Raw genomic sequence first — 18,317 nt, forward strand, 5'->3', positions numbered from 1 at the left:
CATTGTAACCTTTGCTCCAAAAATTAAAAGAAGGTCAAGGCAACAATCTCTTGTTATTTATTGGACAATGACACCAAAAAGCATCTTATCCCTTCCAAAGAAATAACCCCACGCATTTATGGTGCTCCAAAAATTCATAAAATGGGTGTTCCTCTTAGACCCATTATCGACACGATTGGATCACCAACTTATCCACTTGCTTTTTTCCTTGCCAAACACTTTGCTCCATTAGTAGGCAACTCAATCTTTCATCAAAGATTCTTCCCATTTTGTTGATTCCATCAAAGACAAAAAGCTTGTCAGTTATGACCTCTTAGTAAACTTTGATGTCATTTCTCTCTTTACCAAAGTTTTAGTTCAAGATTCTATTAAGATTATCAAGCGTAAAACAAATGATAAAATTGCCACATTAGTCAAATTGTGCCTTATATCCATATTTTTTCTCATTCCAAGGCATTATCTTCAAACAAGTCAATAGGGTTATGTTGTTATGTGGAATGCAATCAAACTCGAAGGTTAATTTTTCTCCAATTCATTCAGTGCAATTCCTCCCCCCCCCCCCCCCCCCAACAAAAAAAAAAACATTCTATGAGGGTTTGGGGGCAGCACCTCTTGTAGGAGTTAAGGTGTCATGAGTTAATTTTTTCTTATTGGACAACTTATTCTAGCCCTAATTTTGTTAGCAGTAAAAAAATTTGTATAGAAATAGCTTAGGGTTGGGTAGATGATTTAGTGGCAGTATTGAGTTGCAAGGGATTATAGATTGTAATTATGTTGTAATCACTGGATAATAAGAATATTGGACTCGTTGTTAAGTGGATGTAGCCCAAGGATTGGGTGAACCATGTTAAATTTGTGTCTTGTGTTCTCTCATGTGTGCTTTGTTATTTTCTTGATATTGGTTATATTAAGCATGTAGTTATTTATGTCTCCTTAAGCCCAACAGGCTTGTCCTCATAAACTGATTTAAGTCTAACAAAACCTACCATGAATAAAAAGTATTTCACCTTAGCAAACATTATTTTGTATGGCCACTAAAGATTTTAGTTGTTTGAAACATTGTGCCTTAGTTTTTATGTAAGGATTCAATACATAAATGAAATGGAAATTAAATGTTATGATTGTTGGTGTAATTAAATATTCACTAATTACACTAATGATTGTTAGTGTCATGTAGACACGGGAGTTTGCATTGCATTATCGCATATGGTCACTTCAAGTGGAATTATTTGTCATCTCATCCTTAAATGTGAGTGGAATTAGTTGTAATCTCATCCTTATATGTGTGAGATCCGCCTATCACATTATCATCTTCTCATTATTGTGCATACTTTGATGTATAATGAAAGATCATGCACCACTAGTGGACATGTGATTACACCTTATCTAGTTGATAGGTTATATCTTGCATCACCCATAGTTATCATGCATTGTCTATATACTCAAAAAATGTCTACTTTTTGTTCATTGATTTTGTATCCATTATTTTTTTAATCATATTGAAACAATCATTTGATTAAATCATCTTGTCTTTCATATTTGTGTTATCAATTGAGTTTCTAGATCTTGTCATTTTCATTATTTGTCTTAGGCAAACTCTTACATGCTATTAAAGTCATAGGAGTGATAAAGCATAACCACTAACGAGCTATTTGCTTCATATTTTGGAGGGTCATAATTCAAATTAAAAATATCAAGAATTATTGAAAGCATCTAGATCAAGATTGGACATCATCATTGTGTGACATTCCAATGAATTTTGACTATAAATTTATCTATATTGTGCAAAAGTCGGATCTAGAAAAAAAAATTGAAGATCTACAATTTTTAGTAATTTATTTCCATTATTGTATTTTTCTTTCATATTTTTGAGCAAAAAATTGTGTTTGATTCCAAGTTCCCTACCCTATTCTTTTAGATTAGATGTTTGTAGAATGAACTGTACCAAGTGAGACTAAGCTATGAGATCCCAACCCCAACATCACAGTACACCATCAAACCCCTAAAAATAAACTCATCACAGGGTGACCAACCCCACCACATTCACAAGCTCCAACAACTTTGTAGTAAAAATAATAATAATGAAGGGTGGATTTTAAACAGGAAAAAACTCACGTGTTTTATAAATGTAGGATAATTTTTTTTAGGGAATTGAACTCGCTATCCATTGCATGCACATAAAACCTGATCTAGAACATATATCTACTACGATCCTTGTCATCCACCAATGCCACACAATCTAACATTCCCTCTTAAGAACTTCTAACTATTCTAAGTGATAAGTGTCACATTGTCAAAGAAATTGTCTAGAATAAATTTGATGTAATGTCCCTTTTTCTAACCCTTTATCCCTGAAGCATTGTTAGCCTTTTTCGATCACGAAACTAATGCATTGTTAGCCTTTTTCTACCATGGTTTTGTGAGCTAACCTAGCCCTTATAGATGATTTATGTGAGTTTTGGCTAGGCACTTCCAATATTAGGACAATCAGAGTAATTCACAAGATTCTCTGATACTATTTATAATAAGTCAATTGGGGTTCTTATTTCTAGATTTGCAATATTGGACTTTAAACGTCTTGTCAAGAGCTTTCAGGGGAGCTAATATACATAACTTTCTGAGCTCGATGAGATATATATTTTAATGTTTGAATATTATCTTGTTTTAATTGACTTCAAAATTAAAAAGAGAATTAACAAGTCACTTTCACTTATAAAGTTATATTATTATCTTCAGTGGGAAAAAGACAATTAAAAAGGGAAAAACAATAAAAATTGAAGAGACAAATAGCAGAAGATAAAGAATCATCCTATTATACTTAAAAGGGGAAGAGAGTTCATTTCCAGCATGCTTGGATATTGATTTTGTTTGATATTTCTCTTGGAAAAATTAAGGAAGCTTCAACTTCTATTTAGTAGTCGAGGACGCAAACCCTTGTTCTCTTCTTGAGTGGATTGGGCATAGCCTGATTGATTTCTAGTAATTATCAATGTTTTTACGATTAGATTGTTATTATATTGCTGAGAATTATAACACATTTTTTGAGTATTTGTTTGATTTTATTGCATAAATTTTCTAATTATATTTCTAAAATTTTATTGAAGAAAATCAAAAAAGAATATACAAGTAGAATATTACAATTGATGTAGTAAATAATATCAATTAATGATAAAAGTTAAAACTCAAACCAATCACCTAATATGTTGTTAGTCCCTACCTATACATAGGCAAGGAACTAATGTTTTCATTAAACTCCCTTAATTAATTAGCATGACAACTAAAATTTACAATTCTAAAGTTTTAATGACTATTTTTAAAATCAATTTTTGAATCATAATTTGTTTTTTCTAATTGGTTGAAAGTATCTTTGGTGGGGGTTATTTTAATTTTTAAATACAAAAAATAAGATTAAAAAACTAAGATAAGAACAAATTATTCCACTGTGAGAAATGGACACTTCTGGAATGTGGTAGGTAGCTTCCATGTTGATGGCGATCAAGACTAGATATTTCTTTCACCTTGTCATCCACTAATGGGATGGATTCATCTGTATACTCAATTGAAGCCTTTGGTTGCAATTTTAGGATTTTGTAGTGAAATCTATGAGGCCAATACTATGTCTACCATTATAATTATTATAACTTTTCTCAAGAGCAAATTTAGGTAATACACTTCAAATATTTATCCAAACAAACAGTGTCATGTATGAGTGATCGGTGTCTTTTTTCTTGATTAGAATAAATCTAAGTTTTAGTTATTTTTACTCCCTTATTGTTAAAATTGAGGGCAGCATTTTCAATTCAAATTTTCCAATGTTTAAAATTAACTTTTTGTAATAATAAATAAATAAATAATCTTAATGATTACAATTTTTTCTCTGCCTCTATACACTAGTGCTTACTATTTAAAAATAAACATAAATACTTTATAAATAAATAGTACAAATATTTAAAAATAAACATAAATACTTTATAAATAAATAGTACAAATAGTATAAAATTTCTTCTTAGTTTGATTAAAAGAAATTTATTTTTTATATAATTTTAACTTACATTATTATTTATAAACTTTACTCTTTACTAAATTTATTTTTATTATTCTAATTTCTATTATTACTATTTAATAAATTACAATAAAATTTTAATTTAATGTATGCACTTACATTGTATTGACTTGAAATTTTCATTAATACAAGAGACCATAATATATAGTAAATAACTAGATTGCAAATCTAAGCATTAAATTAGATCAATTTCAAACTTCACCCAGGGAGGAGAGCTCTTGTTAATAAAAAGGGATAAATTGTCCAATGAATTATGACAGGAAATGTGACTTGTCTTATTCCTTATTAGATGTGCACTAGACGTTATGCTCGGTTTACAACAAACTTTACTTTTCTTAGCTGTATAAAACAAGGCATATATTCCGAATACATTAGAAAGATATTGTGTTACCGGACATAAGCAACGAAAATAGGTCAATATAACAACTACCCCGATAGACAGGCTACCGAATAGCAGTACATAAGATTAAATGATGATTACGATGAAAATAGGCCAGCCCACTTGACATGGCTGTAACCATGCTTTTCCCAGCCAGCAACCATTACATTTGTGCTGTGCTTAAGAAATTCAAAAGAGAGTCCCTGTTATCCCCAACTTCTTGTGAAAAGCATGTTGTACCCAAATTACAATAAAGTTAGAAACAACTGCCACAAATAACTTAAATATGTAATGATTTTCTTATGAATGGGCCACCCCACTTGGCATTGCTGCAACCTTCCTTGTCAAGCCAGCAACCATAGAGTCTGTTTTCAATCTGACCGTATTCAACTCATGACTCAAGTCCTCAGTCTGCTCATCTGCTTCAGGTTTCATTGTAGAGTTTCTTTTTTCACATGCGTTAACTGCAGGACTGCATTGTGAAGCACTAATGCTAGCACTCTTTACTAAGCTACGTGTATTTGCAACGGCCTCATTTGTAACACTTGTCAGTGAAACTCCCGAAGCAATCACTTCGAATGATTCTGCAGACATGCCAGTGTAATAAGACCAATTCAAGTAAAATTTAGTCCTTCAATGTTGTCACCATTTATATGTTTCACAATATTCCCAGCATAAAAATATTTCAACTTTCAGGAGTGGTCGCATGATACAAATTGAAATTTACCTTGAACTCTTGGTGGACTGTGTAGTGAAGCCTTTGTTACAGCTGCATTCCCTTTGTCCTGCTTTTCAGACTCCTGCTTTGAAGTATCCTCTCTGAAAACTCGCTCTCTACCACCAAAAATAAAGAAAAAAAATTGAGATTTTCTTTAACTTATGATATAATGATCAAAATAATACTACGAGTCTGAGTTGTACCTTGGCAAAGAAGCATGTTGCCTCCCAAGGGGTGTACTATTTTCACCTTTACCATAATGTTCCTCAAGATGAGCAAATTGTCTCTTGAACATGTCTACGGCACTGTTTCAGGCAAGATGGTCCGAAATAATAAATCAAATCCAAATTAAGAAAATTGTGAAAACAGAGAAATGACAAAACACAGGGACCACAAAAATAAATTATTCCAACTATACTAGTCATTAACAAAAAAATTATCCCAACATAAATTTGGGTATTCAGATATCAATTAAAGCTACAGCTTTAGATAATCTGTGAGTGCAAAGATCAATGCTCTCTGTAGGAATATACACGTTTCAAAATCTTTTGCAAGAAAATGACATTAGAAACATGCATGCTTTTCACTTTCACATGAAAAACAGCTATTCATTAAAGAAATGAAGTTTAAACAGATTATCATGTTTACATGTTTGTATCAGCATTAGTAGCTAGAGTCTTCGCTCGGTTTTGTAGACTGTAGCTTAACCAAATCAATCACTTGGAAAATCACAAGCCTTTATCCAGACAATAATGAATCCTTTTTAGGAACCAACTGGTAGATTCTCTTCAGGCAAGATTATGCTTGTCAAAAGGTAAGTGGTTGGCTCAAGGGATCTTCCTCATCAAATCTATTTTGGTTTCTATGCTCATCTATATAATGTTTTACTTGCAAAGATTGGCTGCCATAATTATGAGTTTTGGAAAATTTATATAAAGCTTTCTTCGGTAGGGATCAAATAAAAAGGAACCTCCCTTCTAACCTAAGATAAAGTTTTTTATTTAAGGAAGAGGGCGGTGTTGACATTAAGTGTTGTGATGTGGGGCCTATTCAGACTCGGAGGTTTATTCAATGCAATTTCCCTCCATATTATTTCTACGGGGGCTTGGAGGCAATGCCCCTAAGATGGGGTCAAAGGGCAGCACCCCTTGTGGGGTCCTAGGGCAGCGCCCTCAAAGCCAAAAATGACTCTACTATTGTAAAAGGCGTGGGCTATGATTTTCCAATTGGATGACTTATTCTAGCCCTAATTTTGTAAGCGGCATGAAGCTTGTATAAAATGGCTTGGTGTTAGGGATTTCATAATGGATGATGATGATATTGTAACTTCTTGCAGCGTTATTGCGCTGTAAGGGATTGCGGATTGTAATCACTAGATAATAGTAATAGTGGACTTGTTGTTGGTGGACGTAGCCTAGGGATTGTGTTAACCGCGTTAAATCTTTGTGTCTTGTGTTCTCTTCTGTGCAATTTATTATTTTCTAATTGGTTATATTTGAATGTAATTGTTATTTATGTCTGTAGTTAATCCTAACATTAAGTGTTTGGAATGATAGAAATGACTTTGGAAGCCCAATTGATGTAGGTTGTTTGTTAACCCTTGAGCCAACTAAAGCAAACTCCTTTAGAAGAGGTATTTTAATTTGAAAGATTCAATGCTAATTTTCACAACAGCAAATCTTCCTAGACGGTCTCACAAATGGAACTTAATGCACCACTATAGAACACACCTATCTAATCATCTCTTACAGGCAATCAGAAATGAAAGGAAAACAAAATTTTGGGATTATTGTAATGGATCCTTTGATAAAGAGGGAGGATATGCAAGGAGTCAAAAGATACAATTAATGTCTTGGAGGGAAAAAGGTGTGATGAAATGAGCATTCAAAGAAACAACAGCTTCATATATGTTGATTTTTATCTGCCACAACCATTCCATATAATCATAAAGATGTCTAGAGCACCGAATTGGCAAGAAGACGTGTGAATGTTGGGGGAGGATGTAGATTTGATTAGGTGATCAAAAATGACATTTAGTAGGTGTTCAACTAAGCTTGGATATAAAGCTGCTTTAAAGTCCCCAACTAGAAGTGCCTGGCCCATTTCAAAATGTTAGAACAAAATTTGCCTCCATAAAGCAAGTTTTTTTCCTTGGACAACAATAAATGGGAAAATCTTGACTTTCGATAGGTTGAAGAATGTGACAATTACAAACCCTTCCAAGACAACACAAAGGAATTAGAGGCCGTGGTGTGTGTTTTCCTATGTTGGCCAAGAAACCTCCCTGAAATGATGCTTCAATTGTTTACAGGTTGGTTGGTTGTAACATCGAGGGCAATATTTTCTTCTCTTTGGTTGATAATCCTTGTTTGCCCATTTGCTACAACATTTAGAAAAAACAAAACCAATATTTTTAGTAATTTTTTGAAGAGGAAATGATTGTATGACTAGATCTGACCATTTTTAAGACGGCCATACTACCTACCTCAAAAAATTAGGTTTTCTCATCATAGAACACAAACATCTTGAAGACTTAGCATTTGTTTGAAGCCCCTTACCAGTCAAGGGGGCTATGTATGTTAAAACAGGTTTGCAAAGGAATGAAGCATAATGGTATCCTCTTGCACCCAACTTCTTGAAGTTGAACTTTAATGGATCTTCTAGAGGCAATCCAAGTGCCTCGAGCATTGGTTGTATGAATTCAAAAATGTTAAGGGCTCTTCAGTTAAAGTTTTTTCCAAGAAGTTGATGGAAGGGGTGACTAACAAAGTAGATGCTCTCATTTTTGGGTTTTTGGTAAAATGGCAGCACAAAGTGGCATATTGAATTTTCATATAAAAAGTGATTTTATGGTTTTTTAATAGAATATTTTGGTAAAATGGCAGCACAGAGTAGCATATTGAAGCTTCATAAATAAAGTGATTATATAATTTTATTTATACTAGAGTTTTAATCACTCTACAACACCCCAGGATCAAATGAAAGACGAGGATAACTTTCACAAGAGAATGCCAAAGTCAATTGCAACAAGACGCAAAAATGATATTATTGCTGACAGACATGCGCTGGATTACAATACCATAAGTACAAATATTTTACAATATAGATGTGTTTGCTTATATAAGCAAGGCAATAAGAGACTATGATAGAGTAGATAAGTTATCACCCACACAAGATGGAATCACATATCCAACATAGGTAGATCATCCTCTTTTATGCAATGGAATATGTGCAACATGTGGAGGATGATAATGTGATACGTGGACTAAAGGTGGATCTCACACATAAAGTGGAATGTGATAACTGTCAACACCTAAATTGGAATGTCTATTACACCATGAGCAAATAAGGTGCATGTACAAAGCATTATCCTAAGTAAGCTACACTAAGGTGTAATTAGGAATATTTAATTACACCTACACCCCCTCCCTAAGTGCAATTTAGGTGAATGCACTCAACCTCACAATGCAAGATGGGTCTCAGCTACTAGGATAACCATATATAATGCAAATGCAATGCAATAAATCACTCAAAAAACTTATAAATGAAGAAAAACTCGTCGGAAAAAACTCCCCTCCAAAATGTGAGATGAAAACAAACAATACGTATAGATGGAAGAATCAAAACCACCCAAAGGACTACATAAATCAAGTATATACAAGAAATTTATCCCTCCAAATGAAGGAAAGGAAACATAATATTCCCCTCGCAATGAAGAATCTCTAGCAAAATTGATGTGTGCTTGAACACAAAACATAGTCCAATACCTACAAACAACATTCCTCGCCTTGAGGAGAAGATATACTAAGTATAAATGTGGGAATGCTTCCCATTATTGATAGGAACCAGAAGTGAAACCCAAATGTCGTATGATGATGTTATCTCTGAAATCTGCTCATGTGTCTCCATGCCCTTGATTGATGAAGATGCCATGAACCAATCAAGCTTGTGCCTAATCGCAATAGAAAGTCACAAACACAAAACTGATGGAAATTGATGTTCTACAAGCTCCAAAGACGAAGTGAAAAAAATGTTACCATAACAACCAAAAAATAAGATAGATGTCTCTGAAAACTCAATGGGGGTCTCGAAGCTTGAAGAATCCATCACATAAGCATGATCAACCTGAACCAAGCAATGTGACATATCAACTAAAGGAAAAATCTTGTGAATATCAATCTCCAAAGAAGGTAAAGAAGTATCTACAACTGTGATGAGGTTATCAAAAAGAAGATAAATCCCCTCAAGTATGTTTCTCACATCTAAAATGTAAGACTCGACAAACATATCTGAAATGAGATCCAAGTAATCATCCCACACTACAAGATTTGAAGCACTACGATCATCCTTCTGAAGAGTAGAACTCAAGTCCAAAGAAGCAAGAGGTGAAGTAGTAGAAAGCTCAACACTCGTGTCAAGAACACAAAGATTCAAGTGTCCAAAGTTAACACATAATTTGTCATCATCATCAACAAAATGTGAAAACAAATACAAGCATGATGCGTTATCAACAACTCCCATAGCTAATGACATCTTTAGTCTCCATGTCCTTAATATAGACAAAATCAGGAGTGAGCTCAACAATTTTACCTAGTGCCCCATGAGTAGTTTGATAAATAGAAAGGAGATCAATGATCAAGGACGGTACACATAGAACATCATTAAATGCCCCCTCTCCCATATCACATGACGCATAGGATCCTCTTGTTGCTTCTTACCTTTGTCAATGGAAGCCCTTTGAGTGGGATCATTTGCAAGAAATGCATGAGGCTTTGAAGGCTTCAATTGACCGATCTATGCCAACTTCATTTGATCCCTTGTGATTAAGCTACAAATTCATCAAGAGATGGCATTTTGTATGCACTACCAAGAGCATACATAGTATCATAGTATAAAGAAACAAAAATTGAATATTCAAGACCTAGTTTGGAAAGAATAGATAAAATCAATTGTTCCTCCTCTTTATTAATCCCACAACTAGAGAGCCCCAATCTGATAGAATTAAATTTAGAAAAAAGGTCCTGAATATTGTCAAAATCACTAAGATTAGACATATTAGCTCATTCTCCAACTTGAATTTTCTCATGTTATCTAGCTTACCAAAGAGTCCCTCCATGGTAATCCAAAAATCGCGAGGATGTGTGCAAGATGCAATATTATATTTCAAATCATGAGAGAGAGAATCTAAGAGTGAAAACAACTTTATCCCTTTGTTCAAACCATTTTCTCTTTTTTGCATTATGTGCAATGGGTTATGGGCCCTCACCAAAAGTGCTTCTATGCAATCCCACATGTAACAAATCCTCTATATAACTTTTTTCCATTCATGATGATTATATGGGATTAGGAATGCAAGTTTTGACAAATCCATAATATAATTGACGAGTATAATAGAGCAACATATTACTCCTTCAAATCATTGATGCAAAATAGCAAACTATGATCCAAGTATAACAAGTCCCAAAATAGGCTCCAATGTTGAAAGTGATATGTCCACTCACAATGATTTCACTGATAGCAAATCTGGAAAGTAGAGGAAAAATCATGCACTTTCCAAAAAAAAAACCATCTTATATGTGCCCAAACGAAGCCTCGAAAGTTGCAGAAAGCAGAGAGTAGTCAGATACAATCATCAAAAACTGCAATGTTATAACAATCTTGACACCAAAATCAGCTAATAAAGCCACCAATGGAAAATTCATGAAATTCTACCCCAAATTTAAAAAATACTTGAAAAGAGGACTTAAATGAGCAATATATAAGCCTCTAAAGTTGAATTACAAAAAACGAAACATTCAATGGTGAAAAAGAGATGAATGTCACACCATTAATGATGTCATTAAAGTACTTGATTAAATTTGATGGCCATATGGCCATCACAAGAAAAAGCCAACTACCATCTTTTGACAGCAGATAACTATCAAATTTAAGACAAAAAAAATGTTGATGCAATTGTCAATGCATATAGATGATGATGCAGCAAGTGATGTGGATCACTAATATGGGAATTTGTGTAGTTGACTATATCTGTACAACCGGTAAGTTGGCATAGACTGTATGGTTGTGGAATGCATCTAGATATTGTCATGTGTCAACTTCATAGTTGGCTATGGTGGTGGGCGATGTTTGTCACCTGGTGGCAAATGGGTTGTGCAAGGCGGTTGCACAAGGCAGTGGCGCCCACAAGGTGTAGCACTATTGTGTGGGGCCTATTTGTCCCACATCAAATGCATGGAAAGTTTATGTGCTCTTTATATACCAAAAAACACAATAGTATAGCAAATGGCTATGGCATTGATGACCCGATTGTCGCAAGATAGAGGGGGTTGGGATTATTGGCTTCAAATTTTGTCCCCAAGAATTTGACAGTGCCAGTCGGATCTATAAGGGCTTATGTCATATCTGGCGATGGCGACCTTTGAATTTTGTGACAAATAACAAATAATATCATAGGCGTAGACCTTAAACAATTTTCTTTGCTTGAAAAATGTTCTTCAAAATATACAAAAATGAAATAATAAAATACAAAAAAAAAATTATATAATCAATACTGAGTTGCGTAACTGGGTAATACAGCGTGCTCATGCAAAACAATTTGCCTCGAATTTGACTTTTGCCTAATATAGGCAAATTTATATTCAAAATTCACCATAAAAACCTCATGCATGCAAAAGCAATGCCCAAATAACTTTATTTAGCACCCACAATTGAATAAAGCCAAATTTTCTATGCTTAAGGAGTCTTCAAACCTAGAGAGCTTCGATACCATGAGTTTTAGGTGACTCTACAACACCCCCAGGATCAAAGAAAGACAAACATAGACAATTGCAACAAAATGCAAGAATGAGAATGATATTATTGATAATAGACATACACTGGATTACAAAACCATAACTAACAAATTAATTGATTCAACTGGAATAATTTACAATATAGTTGTGTTTTCTTATATAGGCAAGGCAATAAGAGACTATTATAAGGAGTAGATAAGTTATCACCCACACAAGATGAAATGACATGTCAACCACAAGTGGATCCTCCTCCATTATGCAATGAAGTATATACAACATATGAAGGATGATAATGTGATACATGCACTAAAGGTGGATCTCACACATAATGTGGAATGTGATAACAACTATCACCACCTAAAGAGGAATTTCTCCTACACCGTGTGCAAAATAGGTGCAAACTCATAGGTGTCTCATATGCAAGCTACTATATTATCTCAAGTAATGCTCAAAGATAATTAGAAATAATTAATTACATTAACAAATACAATACACAATCGAGGATAGCCTAACTAAAAGAACGGGAATATACTTGGAATTGCATTGCCTTTGTAGACTCCTTTAAATATTTCTCTTGTGAACATTTTTCCTGGGGCAAATGGGATATAGGAAATTTATTGGCCAACCATGGTATTGATTTGGTTGACAATGTCATTATTGACAATTCTATCAAAAGATGGTATGAACTAGTAGTTAAATGGGCTATAGAATCCATCCCATGATCCAATTTTCCTAAGCAATCAAGTTTTTTTTCTTGAAGATAATTTAGGTCTTAACAAGGGCTCTTCCAAAATTATCTCTTGGGGTAGATTTTGGGCCACACACTTGATCGATGCAAATGTTTTACATGGGCAATGGAAAATTAGAGATTTGTTCGTTGCTTTGTCCTCGATGGATACTCTATGCTATCTTAATTTGGAAAAATGGAAGATGACCTCTAGAGAGTCTTTCTTTGAAATAAGCATGGCAATCATTTTCATGGTGCACTCCAGCATGGCGTTAAGAAATAAAGCAGGTGTTAGGCTCTAATCATCTAGGAGAGATTTGTAGCAAGGGCCATTCTAAATTCACATCTATACTTATTTAAAATTGTATCTACATTTTCTACATTCAATAACCCCTACGAGACCACAAGCTTTGACACCAACACCATCTCCAAGATCCAATTGTAGGCCTCAACACAACCAACCAAAACCCCCAACTTGACTTGGAAATTGTCCTCTATGGAGACACTAGCGAATTTGACACTAGTATTGGATTGTTGGAATTATTGTCATTGATGTCAAAGCAATTGTTGGCTGGCATATTGTCAAGGGAGATTGTTAACTATTGTCAATGATATGAAAGATGAGAAGACAATGTTGTCATTAATGTCAAGTATGTGGACAATTTTATCAAGTCAAAGCAGACTACCATCACAATTCATGTTGAAATTGAGGGAGATTTTGGATGAGATTGCTATTGATGTCAAGTGACGCATAGATCAGAGATGCTCAATGGACGAAATAGTAGCCATCATTGGTATTGATGTCAAAGGAAATCTATGTCAAAGTGCTCTCAAGATAATCATCAAAGTGATTTTTTTTCCTTTTTAATTTATTTTTTTCTAATTCGTTCCTGAGGTACCCTAAACTGATGTGGGTTCCTAAACTGATGTGGATCCCACTTGGGGCCTGCCAAGCCTTCATAAGGCCCATATACTTCATTTGGCATTCATATTTGTGCAACAGCTAAGAGGAAAAAGGCATAGAGAGTTTGAAAGACTGATTGGAAGTAATCAAAAGATCAAGAGGAGCAAGAGCAAATAGGTGTTTTACAATTTTCTTTGTTTTAATTTCAGATTTTCATTTTTTTATTTAAAACATTATAAGTCTAAAACTAAGTATTGATTCTTAAATGCATTGATTGAGTTTCCAATTCTTGTTGAAAGTACTTAGTAATTTAATTTTCGTAACTTGTTGTTTTAACTTTGATTCTTTGAATGCATTGTTTTTTTTTTTTTGATAATTTTGAAATTTGAATTTTTTGCTATTTTGAATTTTTTGATATTTAGGCTGAAACGTATTTCAATTTCTATAATAAGTTGAAATTTATTTATGTTTAACAATTTATTTGTATCGTTTTAATTACTAATTAGGCTAAAATTTATCATTTTGTGAAATGCAATGTCTAAATGGCCTCTACTGACAGTAAAGAAGACATGGAATTGCATTCTGAGGGTGCAAGTTTATCAGAATATGAGCCTAAACATGAGAAAAGTAACCATGGGGCTGATCCAAAAGCCCAATCTGAATCCACATATGTTGCAGTAGAAATACCTTCTATTGATTGCCCCTCTCAGATTTTGACACCATTTGCTTGGGGCTCTGAGGGTGCAAGTTTATTAGAATAAGCCTAAACATGAGAAAAGTGACCATGGGGCTGATCAAAGCCCAATCTGAATCCACATATGTTGCAGCAGAAATACCTTCTACTGATTGCCCCTCTCAGATTTTGGCGCCATTTGCTTGGGGTCCTTATGATCCAAACTCTCCTCTAAAACAATTTGCAATAAGAGTTTCACCCCCAACCACTACAAGTGGTGGCACATGGAAATGGAAATGGAAATTTTTGCGGCACAAAATGACATGGTGTCATTACTAGAATTAATTCACACCTCTTTTGCACTGGATATGGGGTCAGTGCATACGAATTCTTATTAGATGCTACAAATGTGAAATTTAAAATTGAAATAAGCAAACTCTGTGGCATTCCTGATGATAATGCAGTTCCAGCACCTAAGTCTTTGGCTGCTAGGCAACAAGTGCAGGCAATCCAGCAATTACAGGGGCAGCAAGATACTTCTATGCGTACCTTGCATCAAAGAGCAAGAACTATGTCAGAATCGGCTTCTGGTCTTTCATCCATTCATAGTTCGGCAGGGAACGGCAGCAGGGGGAAACACAAGTCAAGATGTTCTAGTAACCCCATTGCTGATTTGTTTTATGTACACACGAAGGGTCAGTTATACAATGATTTTGGTACATTCTTCTTTTCTAATGCCATTCCATTGCATGCAGCTTTATCTCCTTTGTGCCACTAGGCGAGCAAAAATTAAGAACCATGATCTTGGATAGGCAGTATAACAAGATCAGGATTCTGATGGGGCAGATAAAGGCATGCTGGATGAAGTCTGGTTGCAGCAGTATTATGGATGGGTCGATGGACATTAGACATCATCCACTCATCAGCATAATGGTCACATGCACTGGGGACCCATATTTTCTGAGGGCAGTTGATTGATCAAGGCATTTCAAAGATACTAATTTTCAATTTCATGCCCTTAGGAAGGCCATTACGGTTGGGCCACAAAATGCGGTCCAAGTGGTGACAAATGCAGCACATGTGTGCAAAGCTACAAGGAGGCTTGTGAGGCAACGTATTGACGTATTTTGGTGGACTCCATGTTGTGTGTGTGTCATGAACAATGCACTCGAGGACATGGGGAAGATTGAATAGATTAAAGGAGTGGTTAATGATGCGAGAGATGTGCAGATGCTCATGTGCAATCACCCACTTAACATTCACTCTTCAAAAGCTTCGTAAAGGAGTTACTGAAACTAGTTGAGACCAGATATGCATTACAAAATGGTTGAGTTGCAAGAGTCACTACAACTCATGGTTATGGCACAAGAATGGAATCGGTGGGTTGAATCCAAATCAAAGCAGGGGAAGAGGGTGAAGGAGACATTGAAGAAGGAATAGTTTGGAGTGATGCTTAACATAATCTCCACGATTACTCCAGTTTTCTAGGACATCAGATATGGTGATGAGGATGCCCCTACCCTTAGAGAGGTTTATGAGTGCATTAATTCCATGCTTGCCCAGATAAAAGTTGTTGTGTGAGAGGGACCCCACTTCAACATTGTGCAATGACAGCATTCAGCCTATCATTCACTGCAGATGGGAAAAGTTGAACACTCCTTTGCCCATGACTGCCTATGCATTGAATCCTAAATGGTACATGCCTAGGCCTGGTAGAATTACACCACTTCAGGATTACGAGGTGAAGATCAGGCTCTTTAGGTGCCCTGGTATAATGAATGATGCTAAGATTACTGGTGAGATTTGCTCTGAGTGGACGGAATTTGCCCCTCTTACAGGTAATTGCTAAGTCGGTATTAGTTATTAATATTTAGTTTTACTATCTAGAGTTCTAGTGCCTTTAGTTTCACTATTGGGTGTGCTTATGACATTCTGTGACAACTTATCATATTCCAAGTTACTCCAGTAAGGCAAAGATGAACATTAGAACTATGGTACAAAAGCAACAGATTTTGTGGTGGAAATGTCATGGATCACAGAGAGTGGAGATTATCACATTAGCTATCTAATTGCTATCACAGGTTTGCAGTTCCTCATCTTTAGAACCTATTCAAGTTTTTTTATTTTATTATATTTAATTTTAACTTTAAGTGAACTTAAGAGTTTTACTTTTCTGATTTTTACACAAGGACTATTTGTTTGCTATCTCAAGTTTCTAATTCCTCAGTTGCGAAGAGGAAATGATCTATTTATAGCTTCATCCACTCTGTTAAGAAGAAAAGACCTACCTCTAAGAAAGCATTGAAGCTAGTCGTTGTACCCAATATCTTGTGTACCATAGACTGCACGTCACACGTGTACAAAGAGAGCCCAACAGCACGATGGTGTGTTGAGCCAGAGGATCTAGCTCAGATTGATGACGATGAGATTGCAGCAAAAGTCGATGTAGGGCTAGTTGGTGTTCCTTTGCTGAAACTTGACTGTGAAGAATCTAGTAGTTCTAGCGATGAGGACTTTGGCTTGGAGGATGATTAGATTCGTTACTTCATATCATGCTACTGTACTTGTTGCAATCATGATCATCTTTAGACTATATGATATACCATATTTCATATTTGAACAATGAATTTTAAATCTTTCATAGAACTAATATAATTTTATGATTGTGTTCAATGGTTCTAGTTTGTGTTGCAATTTTGCAATGTGCAAGTATTTGGTATGTTATATTGAAAGCTGAATTAGCAATTCAAGTTATATATATATAGTATGCAGCAGCCCACCCTCCCAACACACTATCACCCCATCATCCCGAAATTGAGTTCCTTTTTTCCACACCCAAAACTCATCCCAGCAACCCCCCATATCCATGTGCCGGAGTTGCACTGTATATAATATATATTAATGGCCCTTTTAAGTGTTTAAGGACTGAGGTATATGACAGCAATGGATACGTTATTATAGCAGATTTAATGAGCTAATATGGCAGCAACTATATTTAATAAAGAGCAGCTTTGTGTGAAGAAAGGTATGTAAAATCAAGACACACATTTTAAACTAGTGTTAGTTGACCCCAAGATAGAAGCACTGGAATTAACTAAGGCTGACCCTCATGCACATTGGCGCCTAAATCATGATTTTATTGGGCTAACCCTCTTATGGAGCCTCCTCTCTTTGTGATCAAGTGTGTCTCTTAAAGGAGTCACCTCTGTTGAAGCATTTGGGTTTAATATAAAAGGAGACAAAATTGCGATTGGAAAACAAGCTTTTGTAATCAAATATCGTACAGAATTAGGCAGATCTTGAGCAAGATTTATTATAGCAGAATGTATGAAGGAAAAATATGTCGATTTGAATGAAGATAATATGCAGATTTGAAAAGGGAGTATAAGTGAACAATGAAACATCATTATAGGCCATGTAGAAAATAAGAGCAGTTTTAGAGCAGATCTTTAAGGGAGAACTGCAATAGATTTATGAGACATACCAGAGTTGATTTGTGAAGTATTGATGCAATATTGTCCACAATAAGAGCAAACTTGTACAAGAAATAAATATGAAAACATTGTAGATTCATGATGCGAAACACAATGACATATCACTCCACTTATGAGCGGATAAAAAATATAAAAGGTGTTGATGTTTTATATTGAAAGAATTCATGAGCAGATTCTGAGAATGAGATTTATGTGAGAGACTTCAATGAGATTGCATGAAACTCAAAGGTGAGAGAATATGTACATCAGATCTTGTCCAGGTGTAGAAAGAGTTTGTCAGCCATTGGAGAAGACTTAGTTTGAGAAAGAGGATACTCATTTATTTGGAAGTTGGTGATTACTAAACTGGCAATTGGTTTCTCTTGCTATGTTCGTACTTAGCTGTGGGGGTTGGTGCATTCAGAAAGTTGGCAGATACAAATTTAGGGTATTCGTATCTCCTGTCGGTTGGTGCCTACGAAGTTTATATAAGTAATAGTTTGTCGTGGTTTTCTGATTTAAGGTTTCCACATAAATCGTGTGTTCTACTTGTGTTGCACAATTGTTAAATCTTAAGTTATTGATATAA

At 34.9% G+C, this 18,317-nt stretch overlaps 1 protein-coding gene across 1 annotated transcript in view; it reads right to left on the minus strand.

The window, feature by feature from the left end:
- Positions 1 to 4,376: 4,376 nt before the first annotated feature.
- The window catches only part of LOC149574753 (mitogen-activated protein kinase 9-like), a 60,410-nt gene continuing 46,469 nt past the window's right edge, over positions 4,377 to 18,317 (minus strand). The window contains exons 9-11 of the mRNA XM_089814570.1: positions 5,364 to 5,465; positions 5,170 to 5,276; positions 4,377 to 5,026 (exon numbers count right to left, since the gene is read on the minus strand). Coding sequence (XP_089670696.1) covers positions 4,743 to 5,026; positions 5,170 to 5,276; positions 5,364 to 5,465 — 493 coding nt within the window. The 3' untranslated portion in view covers positions 4,377 to 4,742. The remainder of the gene's footprint in view (positions 5,027 to 5,169; positions 5,277 to 5,363; positions 5,466 to 18,317) is intronic.

The sequence above is a fragment of the Cupressus sempervirens genome, chromosome 2 (assembly GCF_028749045.1).
Source record: "Cupressus sempervirens isolate cs-2001-9-10 chromosome 2, ASM2874904v1, whole genome shotgun sequence".
Classification (NCBI taxonomy): domain Eukaryota; kingdom Viridiplantae; phylum Streptophyta; class Pinopsida; order Cupressales; family Cupressaceae; genus Cupressus; species Cupressus sempervirens.